The following is a 25,385-nucleotide window of genomic DNA, read 5'->3' on the forward strand; positions in this document are numbered from 1 at the left end:
AATGGTGAAAATATAGTAAAATAATAAAAAATAATCCTTCAGTCATCTTGTGGTCATTTAGTAATTTTTGATTGCAGGAAATGGGTGTAAATTCTTTGCACTATGCAAAGCCAGCTGTGTCCAAGGCCAGCATGTGACATTTAAGTGTTGAGGAGCGAAGGATGTAAGAATGTAGTTGGGAAGTGATCTGCTTTTTTGGAGTAAATCTTGCATTGTGGTGCTACTCTGTATTTAAATTTGCAGATTTATTCTAGCCGGGATCTTGAGGAATCCATAAACAAAATAAGAGAGATACTATCAGATGATAAGCATGACTGGGAGCAGAGAGTTTCCGCGGTAAGTAGTGAACTTAGATATGAACTCTTATTAATATAAGCTTTTCCTGCACTGAGCTTAATCCCATGAAGAAGGTACTAGGAGAACCTCAGAGTAAGGCTAGAATGTAGTGTAAGTGGTGAACATCTGTTATGTTCCCCCAAGCCTGGGGGAAATGTCTCCTTATGAGACTGAATTTAAACCATGTCTGTGAAGGAAAATGCTATTTGATATACAAGAATCCAGTGAGACAGCATCAGGTTGAACTGGAAGTCGTGCAGCAGATCCAGATGTAAAGCTAGAAACTTGCTAGCAGATGCTGAAATCAAAATGTCAAAAGTGGTATTCAGAATATCTTAAAACTTCCTGATGGGGCAGGAAGTCACCTTGCTTATAGAGAACTTATTTATGCTTTTGCAAAAGAAAGTGTAAAAAAAATTCAGAAAGAATTTACACACTTAGGTTTTGAATAAATAAATATGACTCTGGGAAATGTGGAAGTGGAAAATCAGATGTGTTATATGCATGCCAAGATTGAGTTTTATTTACTGAGGTGAGCTGTCTTCATGGTATAAATAGATGCATGATCTTGTCTACACCGTAGGCTTTCATCACTGGTGTAGCAACTTTGACATGTCTGTCAAATCCTGTATTACAGATCTGAGTGGCAAACTGTGCTGATTCAGCTTACTTCAGGGTTTTTTTTTTGTTTGCTCTACTGAGTAACAGTGAGCTTAAATCGAGGCACTGTACAGGTGCCTCAGTACACATGAGGGCCTGTGAAAGTGTCCATAGGATGAAATGGTGGTCCCTGTAATAGTAATAGAAAACTTCTCAATTTGATGTGGTCAGGGTTCCACTTCTAGTAGAGCCAGATAATTATTTTAATGAAATCAATGGACATATTCTAGATATAAGTCAGATCTGAGTGTGAGCCATGCCCTTCAAGTCTAGTAATCCTTTTAATACAATAGTTAGCTGTGAGAAGACCTGAGCTTTAGAAGGTGGTGTAAATAGGAGGTTTCTAAGGGGAACAGAGGAGAACCTTCAAGATATCTTTTGGCTTAAAGTAATGCTTGGGTTATTAACAATACAGTTTGAGTAGCTGTATGCAACAGTTCTGGATTCCTATAACAGTTAGCTAGCGTGTTTGTATTATCGTACTTAGTACGTTAACCTAGAAGTTGAATATAAGATCTGAAATAATGAAATTGCTTGGACTTTAAGAACAGAGTTCCTCAATGCATATTGAGGAATGGTTGTATGAGGACCCTGGAAACCAAGTACCAGCCCTGAACATAACTGTCCTTGTGTTCATTGCTCATTAACAGTCACTGCTTTCTTTTATGGTACTAACAGTTGAAAAAGATTCGCTCCTTACTTTTGGCTGGAGCTGCAGAATATGATAACTTCTTCCAACATTTAAGACTTTTGGATGGAGCATTTAAATTGTCTGCTAAAGACCTGCGGTCTCAAGTAGTACGAGAGGCTTGTATCACATTGGGGTAAGTTTACTGTCTAAATGCACTTGAAATGTGATGTAGAAAAAAGGGACAGACATTGGTTTAAACACATCTAGGATGTAACTCGTGCTGCCAGTACTATGTAGTTATAGGTAGAACATGATTTTGCTACTACAGCTGTTTAAAACCATGTCCATGTAGGCCACTAATTGTAGTTGGGCCAAACTGTGTTCTTGAGTTTTAAACAATGCTGATTTGAGATGCTGAATGAATGAGCAAGCCATGCATTCATGCACCAAGTAGGGAAGGATTGAACAATAAAGCTGAAAATATCTGTGTTTTGTTCTGGTTTGGTTTGAGCTAGGGTTTTTTTTGATGGTTTATCCTTTGTGAAATGCTTCAAGAAAAAGGGCGCTGCAGTGTTTCTAACAGCTTTTTTGAAATTTGTGCATATTAAGGCAAAATAGGTAGTTTCAGAGAAACTGTAATACAAACTAGTAAGTTCAGAAAAATAATTCTTTCAGCATGATCCCATTTGTTTGATAATAAATTTTTATTTGTGCTAGTTACTTTATTTTATGCTGAACTTACTGTTTCTCAGAGTTCAGATGAATATAGAACACAAGTCTGAAATGAAAGTAAACAAACTTTTTTGGAAACACGTTGTTCTCTGTCCTTTGGAGTTGGAGAGGAGCTGACAGTTAGGAAGAGTGAGATGTCAGATGTGCTTATGTCAGATGTTCTGTAGAAGTCTGACTGGCTTAATCTTCAGCACACTTACCAGCATGACTTCATTCTGTTTTTCAGACATTTGTCATCAGTTCTGGGAAACAAGTTTGACCATGGGGCAGAAGCCATCATGCCAACAATTTTTAATCTAATTCCGAATAGTGCCAAGGTCATGGCCACTTCTGGTGTCGTAGCAGTTAGATTAATCATTCGAGTAAGTATACATCAAAAGAGAACAAAATGTTATCACTTCCAAATAAGGTGGTGTTTCTGAAAAAATATGAATGTTATTGCAATGAAAATTAGATTAAGTGCCTAATCTACTTTTCTGATTGTGCTGGGCTTAGCTTTCTCAGGTGTCATGCAGCCTTGTGTAGATGATGATAGCTAAGCCCTGCCAAGATAGTCGGAAAAATGTTTCTTTGCAGAGTAATATATTTCTATCCCTCTAAAAGCTGAGCAAACTTTTTTCTTTGAATGGGTTTTAAACCTGCTTTGCAGGACAGACTCATCCTCTTAATTATGCTCTAAAACTCCTCACAGCCAATGCACGTTTCCTAAAACCATTAGGTCACGGAGGTGACTTCTGCCTTAGTGATTCATTGGGGAAGCTGTAGATAGCCTGATATCTCTCAAGTTGTCACCACTGACAGTTTAGATCCTCTTGCAGTGACTTCAGCTCCTTGACTCACTGGATCCTGTCATTATAGAAGAAAATAAAATATCTGTTAAAGATATTTTAACAGATAAAATATAAAATACTTTTAATAATAAAAATATCTGTCTATATCTGTTAGTGTTCCTTTATTTAGCAGTTCTATTTTTAAGAATTGAAGAAAAATAAATATCTACATACTGGGCTCAGGTGGCTGAAGGACATGGCCTTTCATTGCATGGAACTGTAGTGTAAAGATTTCTTCCTGGTTTTGTTGTTTGTTTTTCTTCTAGCATACGCACATCCCTCGATTAATACCCATCATAACCAGTAATTGTACCTCCAAGTCTGTTGCAGTTAGAAGGTGAGCATTTAGTTTGAATTTGTTCTCTTTTTTTAACCAGTAAATAGGTTCACATGTACTTTCTGATAACATTCATGCTTACTAAAGAATGCATCTCATTCTCCCCCACGAGTTGGGATCAAATTCAAAGTCAGCTATCTTGTGTAAGCTGCAGTACTGCAGAGAAGAAAAGGCACTTTTTCTCAAAGAAAAATGTTCTTTAATCTTTGTGCTTACATGTCATTTTAATAAAGTCACATTATTTTGGCTTCTTTACAGACATGTTGCTGTTCCCCACTACTAGCCCTTATAGTGACACGTTTTCTTTGAGCCAGTCAGCAGAAGTAGTGTTCTGTGGTAGTGTCATCTGGAAGTTGGACTGGATGTGCTAATGGTCCTCTCTGCACTTAAAATCAGGGTTGTTACTGAATTCTAATGTCCCAAAAAGCTTCATAACAAAAGCTGTTTTGTTCAGCTGTTGTTCAGCTGAAGTTTTGTTCAGCTTTTGTGGCTGTTGTTCAGAGGAGGCATGGCAAAGTCAGTGTGCCTCTGTTAACTTGGCAAACTCAGCATTTCTTCTCTTTCTTCTCTCAGGCGATGTTTTGAATTTTTAGACTTGCTGTTGCAGGAGTGGCAAACACACTCCCTAGAAAGGTAAGCTCTGAAAACAAGCGGGTGGGTTCTCTTCCTACTTATGTCTGGGGAGGTTAATTCTGGAGAAAGGATAATCTAAGAGGTGAGATTATATCGGATAGCTCTAGTAGAGATATTTTTTCCACAAAAAAAGCACGTACATATGTGTGCACACACCATTCATCCCTGTAGTTCTGGCAGTCAGTTTGGTGAGTCTGTCTCCTATGACAGCCCTGGAAAATCTGACTGAGTGAATCCCTGAACTCAATAGTTTGTTGTTTTTTTTCTTTTTTTTTCCTTTTGCACCCTAAAGTGAGATGATGTGAAAGCTACTACATGTTTATCAGGAGCTTCTGAGGCTTCTACAGTACTTCAAACTAATGAACAGTGAAAGTAATTGAGGGAGAAGAGACTGGGACACAATTTCCTTAGCCCTAGGCTGTGCAAGACTAAGAGTTAAGAGAGTGTTTTTGCACCCAGGCAGTTTCAGTAGTTAACTAAAGACTGACTTATGAAAAATGCTGCTTGCCTTTTCCTAGTCAGCAATGTGGGTGAAATAAAACTGACTTGTAAGAGTAAATAAATAAAGGCTCCAAAGGATGTTACATGGCAGTGGGAAGATGTGATTAAGTCTTTGTTCTTGGAGACCAAGGCAAAATCAAATTAATCATTTGTTTCTAAGCATGGTGCATCTTTCTGGACTGCTGGATAATGTTTTCCTTTTTATTTCAGACACATATCAGTATTAGCTGAAACGATAAAGAAGGGAATTCACGATGCAGACTCTGAAGCCAGGATAGAGGCAAGAAAGTAAGCGGAAGCTGTGTTGGTGTCTTTTCTTCCTCCCCTTCTTTGACCCTGTTGTTGTTGTGAGTCAATGGTATTGCATGTTGGAGACTGAAGTCCAGACAAGTTACGTTCTCCTGGCAGTTGATGCCAAGTTTCCCTTGGCTTCAATGGGAATGTGTACTTCAGCAGGCGATGTCATATGAGGTGATTGCATAGGGCTGAGTTACATATGTATCACATCTTCTAATGGTGCTTGTTTCACTTTCTTCTTGTAATATTTTATTGTCTCTTTTCTGTCTGAGCAGGTAAAATGCTTACCTGAGTTGTTCAAGAGTCTAGAGTCGAACTGTTAACCTCGTCTTTCTTTTTGATGTTTGAGTTGCTTGCAGTTAACAGATTTCTTCCGTTTAGTACAAAAATACTATTATTTGCAATATATTCTTTTCTTCCTTTTTGGCCTGTATGCAAGACTGCGTTATTTGCTACTCTTGCAACAAAAGTCCTTGTGCTCGTACACTGCTAAATAGTATCCTAAATAAAGGAAATATTTTATGACACTGAAATAATATCTTTGTGTGTATCTATAGGAAACCTTAATATTCGCAATTAATTTTCTTCTGTTGAAGGTCTCTTGCATTTCCATTAATGTGTTTGTACTTATGGTAGTATGCTGATATACTAGGATCATGCCCTTCTGAACAGAACACTACAGGAACATTTTTCATCAGAAAGAGGATGCTGTAAAACATGAAATCAATGAACAATACACTTTATTAATCTAAATGCTATGTTATAAGCAGAGGTGTTTCACAGCAGGACTGTTTAAATCCTTTTGAAAGGGAACGTGTCCATTACTGAAAAATACTGTAGGCACTGAGACATCACAGCAGGTGACTAGTTAAGCTGAATAGACAGCAAGGAGAATGGCATGAGACTTCAGAGAGCATGCTTAATTCTCTCTTCCCATGTTTCTTAATTAACAGTGTGGCTGATTGTAAGGCAGAAATTTGTTTCCTTCTAGTGATGTGAGAATGCAGGTGACTTCTCTGAGGACTGGCTGTCACACACAAACAACTCTTGATTCATTTGAGCTGACGATCTTACTCTTAAACTGCCCATTAGTTGCTCACTGAAAAGTGCCGAGAGTCTTTATCTCCTTTGTGATGAGAGTGAATGGTGTTTAGCCATCGGCCAGGAGATTTGGACCAGAGAGGAATTCTTCCCTCATCTTAAAATGGTCTTTTATTTTCAGCATGGCACTGACTGGAAGTCTATAGGAGCATCTCTTTCCTTTTCCTTTTCATTTCTTCCCAAAAAGACAGTCGACAACCTCAACTCAGTACAGAAGATTTGTCTCTGCAGCATTGTAGAAGAGCTGTTTGTTAAACTTAAGAAAACAACACCAGCTGGTGCTTTCCTGAATCAGGCCCATGCATGTGCGTTCTGCTTTTAGCATATTTTTGAAGTAGCTATTGAGCACCCAGTCCCAAACTAGTATCAGTCTAGTGGGTCTTACCATCTCCCATATACGGTAGACAGCAGGAGGGATGAGGGTTTCTTCTGTAATAAAGCTTTTTTGACTACTTGTGTTTTTACAGCGCACCAAATGGTGCGTTCCTTTCTTCTTATTTTCATTTGGTTTGTCTTCTGTCTGGCTGTTTGAGCAATAAAATGGGTTGAAGAAAGTGGTGTATGTCTTAAGGGTGTCAGGGGCAGTAGATGGTTGAATGACTGGGCTAATGAGCCCACTAATGCCAGTAGTGAAAAGGGCTCTGACTGTACCTGTGCTCCACTGCCCCCTAAAACACAACAAGAAAATGTTCACAGTATTGTGCCTTGCTTCCAGGTGTTACTGGGGTTTCCACAGTCACTTCAGCCGAGAGGCAGAGCATTTGTACCACACCTTGGAGTCTTCCTACCAGAAGGCCCTGCAGTCGCATTTGAAGAACTCTGACAGCATCGTGTCCTTGCCCCAGTCGGATCGCTCCTCCTCCAGCTCCCAGGAGAGTCTCAAGTAAGTCCTTCGATGTCACCACCTCTCAACTTAAACAACTGCAGATAGCTCCATTGAATTGGGGAGGGAGCCATCACATTGCTTTGTCTCATCTGGTCATCATTTGGCCTCAACACTTGGTTATTCCAAAATTTTTTTAGCTAACGTTGTACTAAAATAAAAAGCCAGCGCAAAACCCATTACTGGCTTTAAAAAGAAAAAAAATTATCATTATCTTGACTCCATAAATAATTTTCTAGGAAGCTTTTTGTGCTCAGCAGATACTGTTAGTCATTTCTTCCAGGTGTGCTTAAAACAATGCATGGATTGAAATTCTGTGTTTAGCATTAATCCTAGAAGTGTAAGTCTGCGTCTTTCCATAGAAGAGAAGGAAAAAGACTAACCTAAATTTGAGTTGTAACTGCAAAATCAGTATGTAACTCTTCTGTTGAATGTATGTGTTATAGCTTCTCTTAGAGATACAGTCAACTTAGGATCCAAATGTCTGCAATTTAAGTTAGACCTATATGAAAAATATCCATAACTTATGGGTGCAACATAAGTGTTCTTAAAAATCTCTTCTTACTCAAGTAATGTGCATGCTAATTTTTTTCTTAGTGCTTTTGTAAAGAAATTCATGGTGGTACTGTATTTATTCTTAAACAATAAGCTTTGTTAGTCTATTCCTGTACATAAATAACTTACTATTAACTCAATTTGTGTACTCAGGGAACAGACTAGCACTGTTACTGATGACTGAAATAGCAGTTTTGTTTTAATAAATATTTATATTAACTTCTAGCCGTCCATTATCTGCCAAAAGAAGTCCTACTGGAAGTACTACATCTAGAGGTGAGAACAGGAGCTGAAAAATGTGCTCAGGTGTTGCTGAGGAAGTGTGATGAATTAGAATGAGAATTTCAGACATTATAATATGCAAAGAACAACTTTGATCACTGTTTACTGCTCCTTAAAATGGCAACTTATTATGTAAAATTTTTAATTAGTTTTGGGTTGTACACCACATTCTGTGCATCAACTGCTGATATAATGATGCTTTTGAAAGTTAGTAAATCTGTTATTGCTTGCACCTGAAGGGAAGGCTAAAAAGCCTTGAAAATTGTAACCAAGGTATGTTTAGCTGTGCAGTAGCTCGAATAAACTACTGCTGACGCTAAGACATACGGCTACATAGTCTAATGGTGCATTCAGCTTTACAATTTTTTGTCAATTATTTTCTGTGGTTTCAGCACTTACTGGAGGCATCGTCTGCACACAAGTCCTACGACGTTAAATTCCATCTTGTTGCTAATCTGTTTTCACTATTAGATGGAATATTTAGGTGCAGCTTTCCTGTCCTAAGTAAATGTATACAATAATCTAAATAGTAAATTTTAATACAGAATACAACAGACAAAACTTTGTTGGTAGAAGATAAGCTGCCTCCTACACCTGACCAAGATTGGGTTCTGGCTGGTTTGTGTATACACTACACCCTACTGAGACCTTTGATTCAAGGAGATATTGGCGTGGAACCTACTTGATTTTGCTCACAAATGCATGTTTGCTTGCAGCTGAATAGACAAGCTTCATGCTTAAGAGGGTAAGCATCAACAAGTGATGGGAACAGCAGTCCTCATGAGAAGATGAGGTGTGTTGGGAAGGAAGTTAGTAGAACCTGGACTGAAAGACCTGCAGGTCTGTTTTGGCCAGCAACTCACAGGCTGGTGATGGGTACTGTGGTTGAACTTTCCCATCTAGGTTCTGTTAGAAATTTCTTTGTTACTGGCCTGGCAGCCTTTTTGATCTCAGCATTTAGTCTGATAAAGTTCTTAAAGGCAGCATCAGGTTAGCATTGAAATATCTTTGCAGGCAGTGTGGGGAAGCCCACATAGCCCTGATAAAGCATTCTTAGTTGAGGTATTTCAGTGCCAGCAGGGAGCGTTAAAAATAGTACATTAAACTGCTTGTCAGGCTCTTTGAAGCACACAGCTCAAAAAATTAATCTTCTTTATTCTGGATCTCCCACTCCCATCTGCAGCATCTACAGTAAGTACAAAATCTGTGTCAACACCAGGATCTCTGCAGCGATCCCGCAGTGACGTCGATGTGAATGCAGCAGCTAGTGCCAAGTCAAAAGTGACGTCTTCTGGAGCATCCACCCCCTTCAGTTCTGCTGCAGCCTTGCCCCCAGGCTCATACGCATCACTAGGTAAATCTACATGATGTTCTACTCTTGCAGTTAGCTTCCTTTACTAGCAGAAAGTGCCTTGTAGTTTTATTTGAATATTAAACTCTAAGTAGAAGAACGTATCTCTGAGATAGTTACCAGCTCTCCAGGATCAGCGTGCAATCTCTTGCCCTTTGGGATTAAGGAAAAAAATTGCAACAGAACTGACTTGAAGCAACTTCTTAGGTTTTGAATTGTTTAGTAGTCTGTGTCTCGCTCTTCTTGCTGGGGAAAAGCAGATCTTATTCTGATTCTGGGACGTTGTTGACGAAAATACTTACTGCTCATTTCTTTTTGACACTTCTCCCTGTCACCTGTATCTTTCCCTTCTCTTCCTTCCCTCTTTTCCTGAAACTGGTTTTCCATTAATTGTTTTATGCTTTGAATAGTACATCTTAGTTGAGTTTGATCACTTTGTTTTACAAAAGAGAAAGATGTAGAAGCAAAGAGGAGAAGTTGGCCTTCCCGTTTCACCCCACAGGATATTAGTATCTGTTCCTTATGCTGCCTCTTACTGGATTATTGCCACATGTCACATATTTTTCTCAAAGCATCGTATATCACTTTCAGGTGCCCCAGGGTTTCTTACAGCAAAGTTTGCATTTGATCTTTCTCTCTTGGAGATGCCGTTGAAGGAGGCATGGAGAAGGAAATGCAAGGCGGTGATTGACACCGTTTTTGCAGAGCTTCAACTCAGTTATGAGCAGACCTGATCATCTGAGCTAGTTTCTCATTCTGCTGGTTTCATGCTAATCTAATTCCAGACTTTTCATCGATTTACCTTTACAACAGGAAGAAAAATCAGAAGTCGGTGATCTTGATTTAAGCTGTGTAGATTGTCTTCACTGAGTCAGTTGAAAAGTTGCTTCTGCTTACTGTGAGGGAATTGGTCTTTAGTCTGATAAAATAGGCTTGGTGAATTATATAGGGATAGTTTCTATAGATTCCTTTTGTAGACGGGTTTCTTTCATATCTGAAATAGTTTACCTTGGCTTAAATGTGTTGGTTGTATTTGGTTCAGAAGTTGAATTCTTATTCTGATTTACATTCTTCATACTTGGTTCAAGATTCAGATACATTGCTATAATAGCGTGCTTTTGAGCTTACATATGCAACCATTTTTCAGTCGCGCCGTGTACTGGCTTCAGTGGCAAAACTGCTTTCAAACAAGCCTATGTCATGAGGAAGAACGGAAGAGGGGGGGAAGTATCTACTAAAGTTGGCTTTGTCCTTGGGGCTGGGAGACTGAATGCAGTGTTAGTCTTGCTCTGAAAACAGACTGTAGGAGAAAAGCAGTAAATGAACTCTTAAGTGATGCAAACGTGGCTGCTCCTAAAGAAGCCTGCTTCCTTTTGAGCTAGTAGGGACGTTTGTCACCTGTGTGTTCCTATGAGAGAAATGGTGAGGCAAACAAAGAAAATGGAGTTTGGCAAAGGTTGGTTATTGCAGGAGGGAAAACCTGCCTGTTCTTCAGATACATCAAGCTTCAATTTGCTGCTCAGTCAAACTCTTTTCATTTCTTCAATTGTATTAAATTTTTTTGCGTATTTCTGTAGCTAATATATAGTGCCCGCTTCTGTTGATGTTACTGATTTTCCCTATTAACCCTTTCCTTATTTTTTTTAATTTGCCTAAAGATGGTACTACCACTAAAACCGAGGGTAAGCAGTCTCTCTGTGTAACTGAGGTGTGTCCACAGTTGTACCACCCTACCTGGTCTCTGTTCTCAAAGTGTTATCTGGTTCTCATCCATGTTCACTGGTGACCTGCATGAAGTGTTGCATGGTTGTCCTGCTCATTTTGATGCCATGGGGTATTCTTCACTTTCTCTTCAAGCTCCTCCCCACTAATAAGCACTAGTCTGCTTTTATGACTTGACTTCTGATCACAAAGCTGTATGTGGGTCTCCGTATTTAAAGCACTGCTTTTGGTTGAAGGTGACCTGCACACAGAAAAAAAACCCAAAAAACCCCCCAAAATCAACAGAGGGCTTGCTTGTGTTTTCTTGCTCCACGTTGTGTAAAGGTTTGCTGTGTTTTTCTATCCAAAGCTCAGGTCGCAACTGCCAAATGCTTTCGGGAAGAGACTGGGCAGCGAGAGAATTGAATGAGATGATCACATGGCAGAAAAATGAGGACAGTAAACAATGATCTCTAGGGAAGGAATATTTAGTCAACCTCTTTAAACCTGAGTGCTCTCTTTTTGTTGCTAACTGTCTGAGTGAGATGGCTTACATCTAAGACAGTTGGAGGAAAGGCTTTTTTTTCAAGAACATTGAGCCTGCTAATTTGGGAGGGCTCCCAGTCTGGTTCTCTGGCTCGTTGTCAAAACTTGTTCTTTATTTCTCTCAAGCAAAAAAGATCACTGAGAAATCACTTTTTCTGAGGTAGACAGGAGTTGAAAACAAGAATGCCTTCTACACATAATGAAGATACCACACTCCCCAACAAACCTATTTTTTCCTGATGCAAGTCTCTTTTCAAGGGATCTATTACTGTCTTGTGGGACTGTGCTCGTATCCTTGATGGCTGCTTGTATTTGGATGTGGTGTTCTCAGAAGTGCCACTGTGCCGTTGTGATGTGTGTGGTTTTTTCCTTACTATTATTGATGCATTGAATTATTATTTAGAGGGAAAGGTCTCTACTGTTTTTGGAACTGGTACTTATCTTAGTGTTGAGAGATGAACTGGCTCTGCATCATGGGCAAGTGTTTCTGCATTGTGATCTGTCAGTGATAAGGAATATGAAGTTGGCCTAAACACCTGTATTTCTAAATCAATGGCAAATTAGATGAAAGTTCCAGATTGTTGTAATCCTGAGTTGTTTTTTTTATTCATTGCTGACCCTTCTTTTTCTCTTCTTCCTTTCCCCCCAGTTCTTAAACCTTTCTATTTTTGGCCTAACTTTGAAATGTTGAAAGTTTAATGTTAATTTATGAATTACCCTATGCAGGTCTCAACTTTCTCCTAGGCTGTAATAATATTTGTGGATGTCTGTTCCAACAGCTGTCCTCTGGAATACCTTTATTTTTACTTTATTAAATGCTTTATTGTCATCATGCAAAAGGGTGGGGGTTTTTGTCTTCCCCCCCCCCCCAATTCAGCTACATTGGAGGTAGATTGGATTTGATAGAAATCTGTAATGGAAACCAGCAGGTTGCCTGGGGGGTAGAGATTGTGAGATGTGGAGTTTGCCATCCCCCTCGTGTTAAATACCAGATCTCATCTCTTCCTTTTGCTGTAGAATTCTCTTTCCTGGGGGGAGTGAGGATCAGGGAGGATTATAACAATGTGGCACGCTACAGCCACAGCACTTGAAGGATGAGTTTAATCACTGTTTGAAACTCTTCGTCTTTATTTTCCTTTGTTGAGACAGTTAAGGGAAAACCAGCCTTTGTTCAGGATTCGATGTGTCCTACAGATGAGAGCTGAGAAAAAGTCTTCTGCCAACTCTCTGATCTTGCAGAGTTTGCCAGGAACTACAGGGAGGGCAAAATTTTATATTCTTGACATAAATGTAAAAATTAAGGGGGTGGGGGAAGAGAAAAATATCCCCATGCTCTGGAAATACCTGTGTGTGCAAGAGGCACTCTTTGAACATAAAGCAGAAATTCCATCCGCACCCGTGCCCCTGGTTTGGTGTTTTTTTGTGGGGTGTGGGGTTTTTTTGTGCAGGTCACCAGAAAGTAATTTAAGAGCGAATCCCTGTGGTTTTTTTGTGTGGTTCAGCTTGACATTAAATCTGCAGTCTGGTTCCCATCATGGCTTTCTGTAGCTACAGTGTAGAAGTTCTGCACCTTCCCCTCAGCCGGGAGCCAGCATTGTGTGAACTTGGCAGTTCCCGTCTGCTTTGCCCTCAGTTCTCCTTAGTGTTTTGTTTTTGAGCCAGACATCTCAAAACAGGAGCAAGACAGAGTGGTTTATGCCAGTGGCAGGAATACAAGTTAAGAGCTGGGTATCAGTCCTTTGTTTTTTAGTGTCGTCCCAATTGACAAATGCTGTTGAAATGCACTTCCTTATGGAAAGGTAGCGTGAGTCTATATACCACTTAAATCTGTGCAGGTCTTCTGCTGTCTCTGTGCTGTGAGGCTGTGTCTTCATGCAGTGCACAGTTATGTCTTGGTTGCCCAGACCCTTCATGTATGGGTATCTCTTGAACTTCATTAAGAGCTTTGCAGGCAGAAAGCTTACAAGATCTAAACCTTTATAATCTTGATCAGGACTTCACAGCTAGTGCTATGCAAGTAGCAGTTGTGCCCTAAATCCATGTATGTTATACCTGATTAGAAGGAGACCTCAGAAAAGTTTCTGCTTGTTTTATCATGAAACGGCTTTTCAAGGAGTATTTAAAAAAGGTGCATAATGCTGACTTTTAGTGTAGAATAACGGTTCAGAGTGTTTCTGTTATTTGGCTGCCTTTTTTCAAAGTGAGCATAAAGACAAGCCCTTCAGACCAGCCTTTCCCAAAAGGGGGAAGCATAAATGCTGGTCTGTCCTGAAACTGGCAAGTTTAAAACAAAATCAGCAGTTTCCAGAGTCAGTGGCACAATTTTTAATATTTTTTTATTATTCACCAGAAAGGAAATAAGATCTGATTTATTATAGTTTTCAGATAGCAGACCACTCTTTTTGAGCCTAAGTTCAGCTGGACATCGTGAGCCTTACCAAAGGCTTTGGGAGTAACATAAGGTTTATGAAATCACCATTGCTGTTTTCTTCTCTGCCTTAGAGCTCTTCCTTGACCTCAAGGACAAGGAATGATTCAAAAGTTTGACTGAGCATGGTATCTTAAATGGAAACGCTCAGGTAGTATGTTTCTTTGTTCTCTTGGTCCATCCCTTTGCAAGTGCTGACTTGATTTGCCTGTGCTTGTGGATGTAGGGCAAAGTGGTGCCACTATTGTTCCCTCAGCTTCGGAGGGAATTCTTTTGCAAAACCCAGAGGCATCATATGCTGATGGTTTCCAGTAAGGGTCGAGTGATTTTCAGGGGAAATTACGGTGCAGAATCAGGTCTTACACTAGTATAATGTTGGACATGTGCTAAATACACATGGAAACCATACCGTGCTCATTGTAAGAAGTTGTTTACAGATTTGTATCTAAAGAATGTTTTTAATTGATGTGTGCATGTCTCGCAGATGTCCATGTGTCATTTAGTAGTGACACAGCTAGGGGGTTCCTAGAGGTGCTCTCAGGAATGTTTTTCTCCAAGCAGGGGAAAAACCCAGTGCTGAGGAACCTAAATGCATTAACTTCATCCACGGAGAGACCGTTACCATCCCAGTGCTTCCATATGTAACTTTTGTGGTTGTAGGTATCATTATTCACAGCATGGAGCTGATTAAACTCAGTTGTGGAGCTGTTATAGACCATTTCTAGACAATTTGAAAGGCATTTTCTTCAGTGTAATACTCAGGCTGGGTCTCACAAAGCCTATGTCTGTTCAGAGCACGGGGGATGGAGATACTGCAGTATCCTCCCAGAGGAACTCGGAACAATGCTGCTGGATGAAGCCTCTTGTAACGCAAGAACATTATCACAGAATCTTCCTTTTCTTGTTCCTTTTAAAAAAAAAAACCAAACCAAAAAACCAAACCCAACTTTCCTGGGTTTAGACATATGTTAGACATTTCAAGGTTGATTCTGATCCATTGATTGTTGTAAAAACTGACAGTAACTTTAAAAAATAAAACCAAAACCCCCACAAGTGGTTTCTTAACACAAAGCATTTATATGGAGTCTTTCAAAATACTTTCTGTACCAACAGTGGTGTCACATGTCAAATTTAGATCAAGGGCTTTTTTATGGAAATACTTTTATGGTTTTTGGAAACTAGTTGGGGCGGTCTTTATCTGTTCCTTTGCTGTGCCGCTGTTGTCAGGATGCAGTAATTCTTTTAAGAGGAGGAGAAAAATAATGGTTATGAAATATGAATTGCTACATCTGCAGTTTGAGCTAGATATGGAAACAAATCCACTTGAAAGCAAAGAAGTTTTGGGAGGGGAGGTGTTTGCTTAAGTTTAACAACAACAAAAAAGTCTGAATAACTTGATATGTTTATTTACGGTCTTGCTTGAAATTAGTTTTTCTGTCTGGGGTAGGGTCATGAGCTATGTGCAAGTAACTCTTGGATGAGAATGCAGACTCTTGTTTGCAGATGAAATCCTTAAGGGAATGTAGTAGAGATGTTTGTATTGTATAGATGAACTTCTATATATACATGCTGTATATAATATATATATATTGGTATAACATATATTAAAAACCTTGAGATTTTCAAGCCAGACAAATATTGATTCATCTTATGTTACTATAAAGCAAATAGGTTTCGGATATCATAAGACTAATTTAAAAGTTGTGCATGTGTGTGAAGATCAGTTAACATACGAAACATCCCAGATCCCTCTCCTGGTTTTCTATCTCATACAGATTTGCCTAAAGCAATTTTGAGTTCCAATTGGTCATTTTTTGTTCTACAGCTAAAAACTGTACTAGGTTTCTAGGATTCTAGGAAAAACCTAGAATCTTAACTCTTTTCTTGAAGAGTAGCTTTGAGTCACTTATTTTGAACCATTTGTATGCTGCAAGTAAGATTAATGTATGAAAAAAAATACATAGTTTTTAAAGTTCAGAAAATAAAACTTTGGAAAGTACATTAACAATTTGTGCTTCAAGGAATACATATAACTGATATCAGATGGCACTTTTTCCTTGTAACTGTGTGAAGAATTTGACCTGGAATCTGCGAGGCATTTTTTTCCCCTCATGTTTTACTTTATCCCATGGACTTTAAAAAAAAAGTACTCCTAGGGTGAGCTGTTACTGTGCTATCGCAGTATTCGTACCATTACATCATTTTTGTCATGAATTTCTAGTTTCTGTTATTCCTGTTATCATTTGCACAATGCAAGTCTAGTGCAGTGTTAGTTCAAATGCTTGTCAGCCTTTTTAGAAGGATGAGAAAACCAGTATCAGCGTTGGGACTGTTCCTCCTGTGCAAGAGCACCTCTTCATCCCACATTGTTCTCCCTGACACCTGTTAGGACAAAATCAGTGTGCAGATCTACCAGTCCAAAAGGAAGCAGAATTTTATTCCTGGGCATTCATTCATTCAGAAACTGCTGAAGTTGGTAGGAGTCTGTCCACTGACTCTCAGGGGTTTCAAAATAGGACTGAGTTCTCTATTTCTAATCCTGCTGATAATCATGTTAATTAAGTTTGACCCTTTGGTTCATTTTTCTTAAAGCCCCAAAAATTGGCGTCAGAAGCTAATCTTGGTTTCTCTTTATGTATTATTTTAGGCTTTGTATTTCCTAAGGTGGGAGAGTCACTTACTACATATTGTCCCAGTGTTCTTGTTCTTACTCACCTGCTGATACAGAGAGAAAAAAAAAAAGATTTTTGTAGATGCAGGAAGAACAGAAAACTTTGAGGATCTTAAGAGTGGCCTGTGCATAAGAGAAGACATCAGTCCCTTCTCATTAATTCTTGGGCCATACATGTCACTAAACGTGTTTTCCAATACTGTCTGTTACTGTGTGTAATGTTGAATTTCAGCTTGAGTTACCCCCCAGGACTTTCTGCAATGCCAAAGCATTCTGGAAGGATCTAAGTTAATTCCATTACTTGTTCCTAAGACTGGTCAGGTTTAACTTCTTGTCTTACTGTTTTGTACTCCTGCTGCCACCAGTGATGCTCTCCTGATGTGAGAAATGAAAGGAAGCCTTGAGGCTTCTGACAAGAGCGTGAGGTCCTTCTGCCTCCCTTCCCCACTGTTGTGGTTTAACCCGTCAGGCAGCTAAACACCACACAGTTGTATGCTCACTCCGCCTCCCCAGTGGGATGGGGGAGAGAATTGGGGAAAAACAAAGTATAATTTGTGGGTTGAGATAAAGACAGTTTAATAGGACAGAGAAGGAAGCGAAAATAGTAATAATAGAATATACAAAATAAGTGATGCACAATGCAGTTGTTAACCACCCACTGACCGATGCCCAGCCAGTCCCCGAGCAGCAGCCCCCCTGGCCAGCTTTCCCCCATTTTCTGTACTGAGCATGACGTCACATGGTATGGAATATCCCTTGGTATGGAATATCCCTTTGGCCAGTTGGGGTCAGCTGTCCTGGCTGTGCCCCCTCCCAGCTTCTTGTGCACCTCCAGCCTTCTCAGTCGGTAGAGCATGGGAAGCTGAAAAGTCCTTGACTAGTGTAAGCACTGCTCAGCAACAATTAAAACATCGCTGTGTTATCAACTTTGTTCTCATACTAAATTCAAAGCACAGCACTGTACCAGCTACTAGGAAGAAAATTAACTCTGTCCCAGCCGAAACCAGGACACCCACGTACACCTGCTTTGAAGCCTGTGGTGGGGTTTGGGGTATGCATCTTGTGGCAAGTGGCACAGTAGCTCTGCTCATCTGTGTGTAGCTGTGCATGTGCCAAACTTGCGAGGGATGGGAATAGGCCAGCAAAGAGCTATAGAGCTGTCTCTGGGTTGCGTATCAGGCTGACCATTTGTAAGGGGCAGATAATGTCCTAGAGCAGAGGAGACCTGCAGCCTTCCTGGTGGTAAGAAGATCTTAGCAGCCAGTTTCATGGCTGGAGCCATGTGGACATGCTCAGAGCTTGTTTAGTTGAGCCAGTAGTTAAAAAGTGGTTGGTTTGTATTTTCCCAGTTTTATGCTAGTTATTTATTCTATGTCTCCCCTACAAATAATTGTTTGAATGTAGATCTCTATCTTGCCTACTGAGCTATTTTAAAACTAGATGCTGGTGGAGAGGTCTGAAGTACAGCTGTCTTCTAGGCTTTTTCCCCTGCAAGCAAATCTAGGCTTTCTTCTTAAACATCTCCTTGTCACTTTGTGTCTTCAGAAACTTGCAGACCATGTTATGAGTATTGTGAGAGCTCAGAATAACAGAGTTCTTAGTCCGTTCAGCCTGGGCTGCTTGCCATTGTTTTGTCCTGCATGTGTACCCTATGTGAAGTAATTTTATTGGGTGGGAAGTGTATATCTCCCTATTCATATTTCTCTGTATGCTTATGGTGGAAACAAAGGGCAGGAGATGAATATCTAACTGGTGGGTGCAGTTGTCTAGACTCTTCTCTTACCTGTTGTGGAAAATCCTTTTATTATTGTGCCTGAAACTTGAAGTCATCCTCTGAATGCAGGATAGCACTGGCATCAGTCCTGAGAAACAGCTTCAGATTTGGCTGAGAACTGAGTTGTTGAAAAGTGCTAATGGAGGCTTTCTTTGTGTTGCTCTTAATTATCATTTCTTTCCCATTAACTAGAGACAGATAATTGAAGCTTAGCACTGGAAAGAACATTCTGTAGGAAACAGCCCTGCCCCAGGAAGGGGATGAACTGATGACCCTGTAAGCTTTTCTAGCTTAAATTTCTGTGGCTTTTTCATGAGGAAAGGACAGAAAAAGGGCCAAGAACACTTTGAGACTTTTTATCCATTCTCCGCTTAAATAAAGAGCAGGCACACAGAATCATTTTTCCACGACATTGATTGTGTTAAATGGGACTCTCCATTACAAGTAAAGTTACACTGATCTCGGGATAAATATGAGGGATCTGTAAATAGCAGGGAAAACTCAATGAGCCTGAAATAAAAGCGTGGTCAGGCTGTGTTGACAGACTCTTGCGGGAGTGCATGCCAGCCTCTGCTTGTAGAGCAGGATATAAAGCACCGAACTGCTAATTGGAAATCCCAGCAATGGAATTTGTGGGGGCATCTGTCACACCCGTCTCCGAAAGAGTGATCGCCTTGTCAGAAAGTAATAATTTGATATAGGAAGCAGCATTTAGGAGACTGACATTTTTGTTGTCAATCCTTTGTAAAGAAGCTACTATAGAACAGAAGCAAAGGCTATGGGAGAGGTAATATTTTTTAATTAAACTGGCTGATAGCATTACAGAAAGCAAGGAAGTTTCAGACTCGTGGACCGTGACTGTTTCCACTCCCTGCCCTGCGTCTCAGCCAGTCTAATGAAAGATGTTGCCTATGCCTGTAAAATTTTTATTTTGTACCCTGCTTAATTGTGTGTATAGCAATCCTGCAAGCATAGAACAGCATGTTAGACACTGCTGCTGCCTTTGGAAGAAACCTCTTGACAGTCTGATTTGTCTTTACATTCCTCCAGGTCGGATTCGTACAAGAAGACAGAGCTCTGGCAGTGCCACAAGCGTCACCTCAACGCCTGCTGATACCCGAGGCCGCAGCCGGGCTAAAGTAGTTTCCCAGTCCCAGCGTAAGAAGTGTTTTATTTCTCGGGGAGCAGAACAAATAGTTATTAATATGTTTCTCTTGAATTGTAGTAGTATCAGCTGATGATTTGGCTCACTTCTGCTAATAATGTTGGGACATAGAACAAAATGAATCCCCACTCAGCCAGTGTGTACTCTTGCTGACAAATAGGGTCCCAAATCTGAGTGCTTAGTTGCTGCCTTTTTTTTACTAGTTGTGCAGCAGAATTTCATGTTGCTGTGATGTGTAGGACTAAATAACTTGCACTGGGTCCCACTGAGACACCCTCTGTGTCTGTAGCTGACTGCTGTCCTGGGTTCTTGCCCTGCCAAGCTTCTCCTGCTTATGTGACTGTATTTCTTTGTGTAACGTGTGAGCTGTCTGAAGTTAATGGGATTTGGCATCAATTTAAAATAGGACATTACCTATTTTGTGTAGATACAGGGGTGGTGGTTCTGCTCTCTGATTCACATGACACATCTGTGCTCTCTGGCAAGGCATGGTTTTCCCCTAGAAGCCATACATACGAAGCTGCTGCATATTTGTCCTGTATCTAAGGAGAATTTTGTCACTTAAACTTCAGAAGGAATTGGGGGGGAGGGAGAAAGCCACTCGTGTTTTGAGGACCTTCAAGCCTGTGGGTAAGAGGAGGTGGGGTTTGCTGAAAGACCTGTTCTGAGGACTTGTTTTACTTTGTACCCCTATTTAAAAGCCCTTCTCTGTTCATGCTCTCTTTGCTTTGCTCTGTCATGCTGGAAGGATGGGGAAGCAGTTTATAGCATTGTGTTAGGCTGGGAGAGCTGAAGAGAGAAGTAGTATATTCAGTATGGGCCAAATAGAAATCTTTACATTGAGGTCATGAAGGAATTTGGGCTTTGGTATGCTGATCTAAATTGATTTCTTCAGTTTTGAACCTAAAACTAATCCAAAGGCAGAAATGATGTTTTTTCCTAAACTTAGTTTGGTGAAAAACGATCAGACCAGATGAGACAAGTCTCAGAAGTATTTAAAGAATAGTTGAGTATTCAAAGGTTTCAAAGATTATGGGCTTAATTTTTTATAGAATGTCTTACGAAGCTTTAGGATGGTCACATCTGAACCTGGTCCCTTGGTCTAGTTTGCTGAATCCCAATTCCAGCCTAGCCTAACCAGGTGTGATCTTTATCCTTAAGCTGAACATCGTGTGAAACAACTTATGAATTCAAATATAATACGGTCACAGAACCAAATTCTCCATGCCCACACAGTGGATAACCCTGTCGCAATTTTGCAGACTGGGCTGGCATGTAATTTAGAGCAGAACTTGGGTCTCAGAGTATTGGTTGACATTTAGCTAAGAAGCTGATCAACCTTGGGAAATTGTTAGTCGCATCTGCACGTTAACTCACTGCCTTCTGCAGAGGCTTTAGGAGTGACATGTTTGTGAATAAATCTGTCTGTATTGTGTATAGCATAAACTGCATGCTGAATGCTGTATTGTCTTGCTGTCTTTTAATCCACTTTTTGCCTGTCCTTTGGTCTGCCCTCCTAATCAAGGATCCAGATCAGCTAATCCTGCTGGTGGTAAGAAACGTTTTCCCTTTCTTGCTTTCTTACATTATTTCCTTCACATTTAACTGCTAAGCTTTTAGCTTCCCTCACTCTCTCCTAACTATGAGACTTAAAAAGTATTTTCTTAAAGTCATAAATCCAAATGTGTATGGCAAGTGGTTTTGCTTTCTCATGGTAATCAAACATGGTAAGCGTATGTTCTGCATATTGAAGCTGGCTCATTGCTGCAGCTTAAACCCCAGGTGCTAAATTCTTCTTGCAGTAACTTCAGTGCAACCCTGCTGACATCAGTGAGATTGCAGCAGCGTAATTGAGAGGAGTATTGGCTTTCAGGGTGTGGATGCTGTTCATGAGACTGGCATCTGTCACAAGTATTCTCTCTTTTTGGGGAGGGGGAGGGAGCCAGCACCACATACAGTATTGGAGTATATGGTTTGATAACTTCAGAATCGTTTTGACCAAGAAATTGCAGGGGGCAAGTAAGTTAAAATAATACATGTGTTATGGTATTGTCCATCAGATTAATAGAATTGCATATCTCCTTAATTTAAGACAGAATAACGGTCTTTAACTCTTGCTACTCGTAGTAGTATCTGGAACTGAAATTTTTGTAAGATGTGTAGATACTTTTCAGAAAGAAATGAACATGAATATTGGTTCAGAATGTGAGCTTGCCCGAGTATGTTCTCGTAACCTTTTCAAATATAGTTTTCCTGGCTGTTTTAGCAAACAAGTAGAATGTCAGGAATGGTAATATCAGCAGCAAATTTTTAGTGACTTTTATATACCTGAAGAAGCAAAAAAGTCTTGAATCTATTACTTTCACAGTTCTTTGTGGTTACCTTTAAGCTAGTGTTACTTAATTTTCAAACAACTTAGCAAATGAAGATCCACAGAAAAAGAAAAAATATTATTCAACTCATTGAGTTAGCAAGACTATTTCAGATAGAAATATCTACTGCAGCTGGAATGTAAATATGTAAATAAATCTTGGTTAGTAACTGTCTTGCAGACAACGTGGCTTAGAACAAATGTAAACTTGCTGTGGACTATTCAAACAGACAAGAAAAATAAAACAGGCCAACTATTCAACTTGCTAAAAATTTTCTCCAGCTGAAAAATAACTAAATAGTTTAGCTTTAATAACCAGTCAGACCCAAGTAAGCCAGCATCTCTACAGATGTGACAGGCTCAGTTGGTTTACCCTTTATTGTGCTGATCCGCTGCTGTTGAGATGGTATTTTTTTTTAAATTTTCCTTCACTGAATTAGGAAAGTAATGCCACCACTGCAGTGTAGCGTGAAGATGCCTGAGCTACCTTGCAGCAGGTTACCTGTGCCAGAAGCTGCCTTACTGCAGCACAGTGCTCCACACAAGCTAATTTGTGTTGCTTTGTGAGGAGGTGAAGCAGCCTGTGAATTCTATGCTGCTGCAGCAAGGCTGCTCCTGGCACCTCCACAAGCTCGCGTAAACTAGCTGGGGCATTCATACACTGCCGTGGCTGCTTTGGTCTCGATCCCGACAGAGCCGCGTGGTTCATACAGGCAGGGTTGCAGATGTCCGTGTTTATTGTCCATGGGCTTCCTCAGCCTTCCTCAAAAGCCCATGGGGAACACTCCCATTAGCTTTCTGAGTGATTTGGATCAAATTCTTAGAGCTGATTGTGTTCCAGTTTTGCTTTCAGAGTATTTAAAATCTTGGAGGTTTTTAATTGTTTTTTTTCCTTATTTCTGGTTCTCTTCTAGCTGGTAGCCGGTCTAGTTCCCCGGGTAAGCTGTTAGGAAGCGCCTATGGCGGCCTGAGTGGTGGAACATCCAGAGTCCAGCCAGTGCCATCATCTTCAGAGAAGCGCAGCAAGATCCCTCGGAGCCAGGGATGCAGTCGAGAGACAAGTCCCAACAGAATAGGACTAGGTAAGAATAGTCACTGCAGTGACATGCTGACTGACGTGCTCGAAGGAGGGACTTTCCTGTTGACTAGGAAACTGTTTATGCGTTACTGTTATTCTTCTGAGTTTTTCAGCTGGCAAGTTAATGTGATTGTGGTTTGTAGGAAAGTAACTTTAATTTTCCACGTTGAGCTATAGTTTCAAAGTAGGCCTAAAGATGTCAGGTTATGCCTTCTGTTTGAAATTCAACGTGAGCGATGTTATTAGATCAGGCAGCAAAAACAGTTGTCGTGAATAACCATCACAGCAAAAATACCTCATTTGGCATCAACGGCTTAGTCCTAAAATGAGTTGAGCAGTCTTTACAGTCTGTTGGAATCAAGGGCCAAGAGCACCTTCTTGGATTACTTTAGAAATTTTGCACCTTAAATGGTTTGCTTCTCTCATCCTCAATATCTTGGAGCCACTTTCTTAGGTGGCATTTTACACTTATGCTTTAATTATTCTGCTTCCAATATTCTTGTCTCAGTGACTGTTATGTAAATATTGTATAATAGTTTTTATTTTCAAATTTATCAGCAGACTCATTTTTTAAGTCAGGTGAGTAATCATCATTATATATAAACTTTTGTGTATCTGAATTGAGGTGAAAAGGTATTCAGTGTGCTGTCTGAACAAGTAAATATTGTTTTCTTTTTTTAAATGGAAATGTTTTCAGAAGTTTGAAGCTTATGTAGAGGAAGAACACTTTAAATAATACTGTTACTAAATTATTTTATATCTCCAAAGAATTTACAGGTAGGTTGAAATTGATTGAAATTAAATCCTTACTGTTGTCAATTAAATTTAACTACTGCCTTAGCAATTGTATTTTAAATTTAAACTACCTTTCTATTTAGAGTATGTTGTTAATAGAGAAGTATCTTATTCTTCAAGTATATTGAAATGAATTTAAAGCACCTGAGTGCATATGCTGTTATGGTTCATAAAAAAATATTGCATGTTTATTGTGATTATTTTTCCAAATTCAGTGTTCTTCTCATCTCTGATCTATTTTATCGCCTCTGTATGCTCTGTATGAATACATTGTGCTTTTCTGTTCATTGCTTTTAAAATGTAAAGTGCCTCCCAAGTATAAGAGGTAACTGTTCTGCTGTCACTCTGCAGAACAACATTGTTTTTAGGAGGAAACAAAGAAAGATGGATAGTACCATCAGATATACTTAAACTGATCATCACATTATGTGGTCTGATTTGAAACAGTCTTGAGCATCTGAAGGGAAATTGCTGTGTGTAAAATCCTCACTCTTGGGTTGCCTGCTTTCAGGTATATTTATGGGAGCCTTGAATTCCTCTGAAAGTGTAATTTGTTACCTTGTTGCTCTGATGGTGCTCCCTGTGAACACAGTCAGTGCTTGTTCTTTGGGAGTGGGAGAGAGCTCTGACAGATCTATCACATGTGTGGTTTCCACACGCCCCCCCCGGTTGATGGCCAAAGCCTATTCTTTTGGGCTGTCGTGGGAGCAGGAGAGTCTGACACTTGTGGTGCCTTTAGCACTCAGTTGCAGAAACTGTCTTCATTGGATCTTGAAAATAGTAATATTGGCTTGGATGGAGATAGCTTTTGAGCTGTCATCTTTTATACCATTATTCCATTGTATTTATTACTTTATAATATAGTAGCTAACAGTATTTTATGCTTTCTTATTGTGTTGCTTCAGTCCCTATCTTTCCTTGACAGTTTTTTCATTTGTTCATTTCATTAAATAGACTCCCACTCACCTTGGTCCTAAATATGTCCATAGACTTTTTCAGAGTCTGATTCAAGAAGGTGCTTGAGCACACATGACATCAAATGTACATGCAGTACTTTAGGCTTTGTGGGATTATTTATGTATTTGATACACGTGCTTATCCCATGGGCTGAAACATCTCTTAAGTCTGTGGTCATGTTGCAGTGCAGCGGGTGTTGAACCATCGTGCAGATCAGGCTGTTAGAAATCGGTAATTCCTTGATCCTGTTCGTAACTCATCCATGGACTTGTGTAGTTTTTGCAGGGGTAACTAGGAGTTGCAGCCAGACCAGTGCTCTGTGTGCAAGAGTAAGCACACAGAGTGTGGGTCCCTGCGTGCAGTTGGGCTTTATACAGGAACCAACCACTAGACTCTTTCAGGCCCTTTTGAGGCAGTGGCAAACTAATAAAGCCTCTGCATGCGGGTGCCAGTTAACATCAGTACCTTGCTGCTAGCTTAAATTTCCATGATGGCCACAGGTAATCCATGAAGTATGTTCCTTCTGTATGCTGGAAACCTTGAAGTATGTTGTTTTCCAAGAGGCAGCACGGCGAGGCACATCTGGCATGCTGAGGTCCTGCATGGTCACCTATACAGAATCATAGAATCATTAAGGTTGGAAGAGACCTCTAAGATCGAGTCCAACCGTCAACCGTACACCACCATGCCCACTAAAACATGTCCCTAAGCGCCTCATCTACATGTCTTTTAAATACCTCCAGGGATGGTGACTCAACCACTTCCCTGGG

At 40.0% G+C, this 25,385-nt stretch overlaps 1 protein-coding gene across 2 annotated transcripts in view; it reads left to right on the forward strand.

Moving 5' to 3' along the window:
• The window catches only part of CLASP1 (cytoplasmic linker associated protein 1), a 186,229-nt gene that overhangs the window by 88,466 nt on the left and 72,378 nt on the right, over positions 1–25,385 (forward strand). For both annotated transcript variants that reach the window (XM_009327145.1, XM_009327146.1), the window contains exons 11-21: positions 244–336; positions 1,675–1,820; positions 2,586–2,721; positions 3,456–3,526; positions 4,100–4,159; positions 4,871–4,948; positions 6,774–6,941; positions 7,723–7,772; positions 8,962–9,132; positions 19,300–19,407; positions 22,700–22,867. In XM_009327145.1, the coding sequence (XP_009325420.1) occupies positions 244–336; positions 1,675–1,820; positions 2,586–2,721; positions 3,456–3,526; positions 4,100–4,159; positions 4,871–4,948; positions 6,774–6,941; positions 7,723–7,772; positions 8,962–9,132; positions 19,300–19,407; positions 22,700–22,867 (1,249 nt within the window). The remainder of the gene's footprint in view (positions 1–243; positions 337–1,674; positions 1,821–2,585; positions 2,722–3,455; positions 3,527–4,099; positions 4,160–4,870; positions 4,949–6,773; positions 6,942–7,722; positions 7,773–8,961; positions 9,133–19,299; positions 19,408–22,699; positions 22,868–25,385) is intronic.

This window comes from Pygoscelis adeliae, unplaced genomic scaffold, assembly GCF_000699105.1.
Source record: "Pygoscelis adeliae isolate BGI_AS28 unplaced genomic scaffold, ASM69910v1 Scaffold227, whole genome shotgun sequence".
In the NCBI taxonomy this organism is placed as follows: Eukaryota; Metazoa; Chordata; class Aves; order Sphenisciformes; family Spheniscidae; genus Pygoscelis; species Pygoscelis adeliae.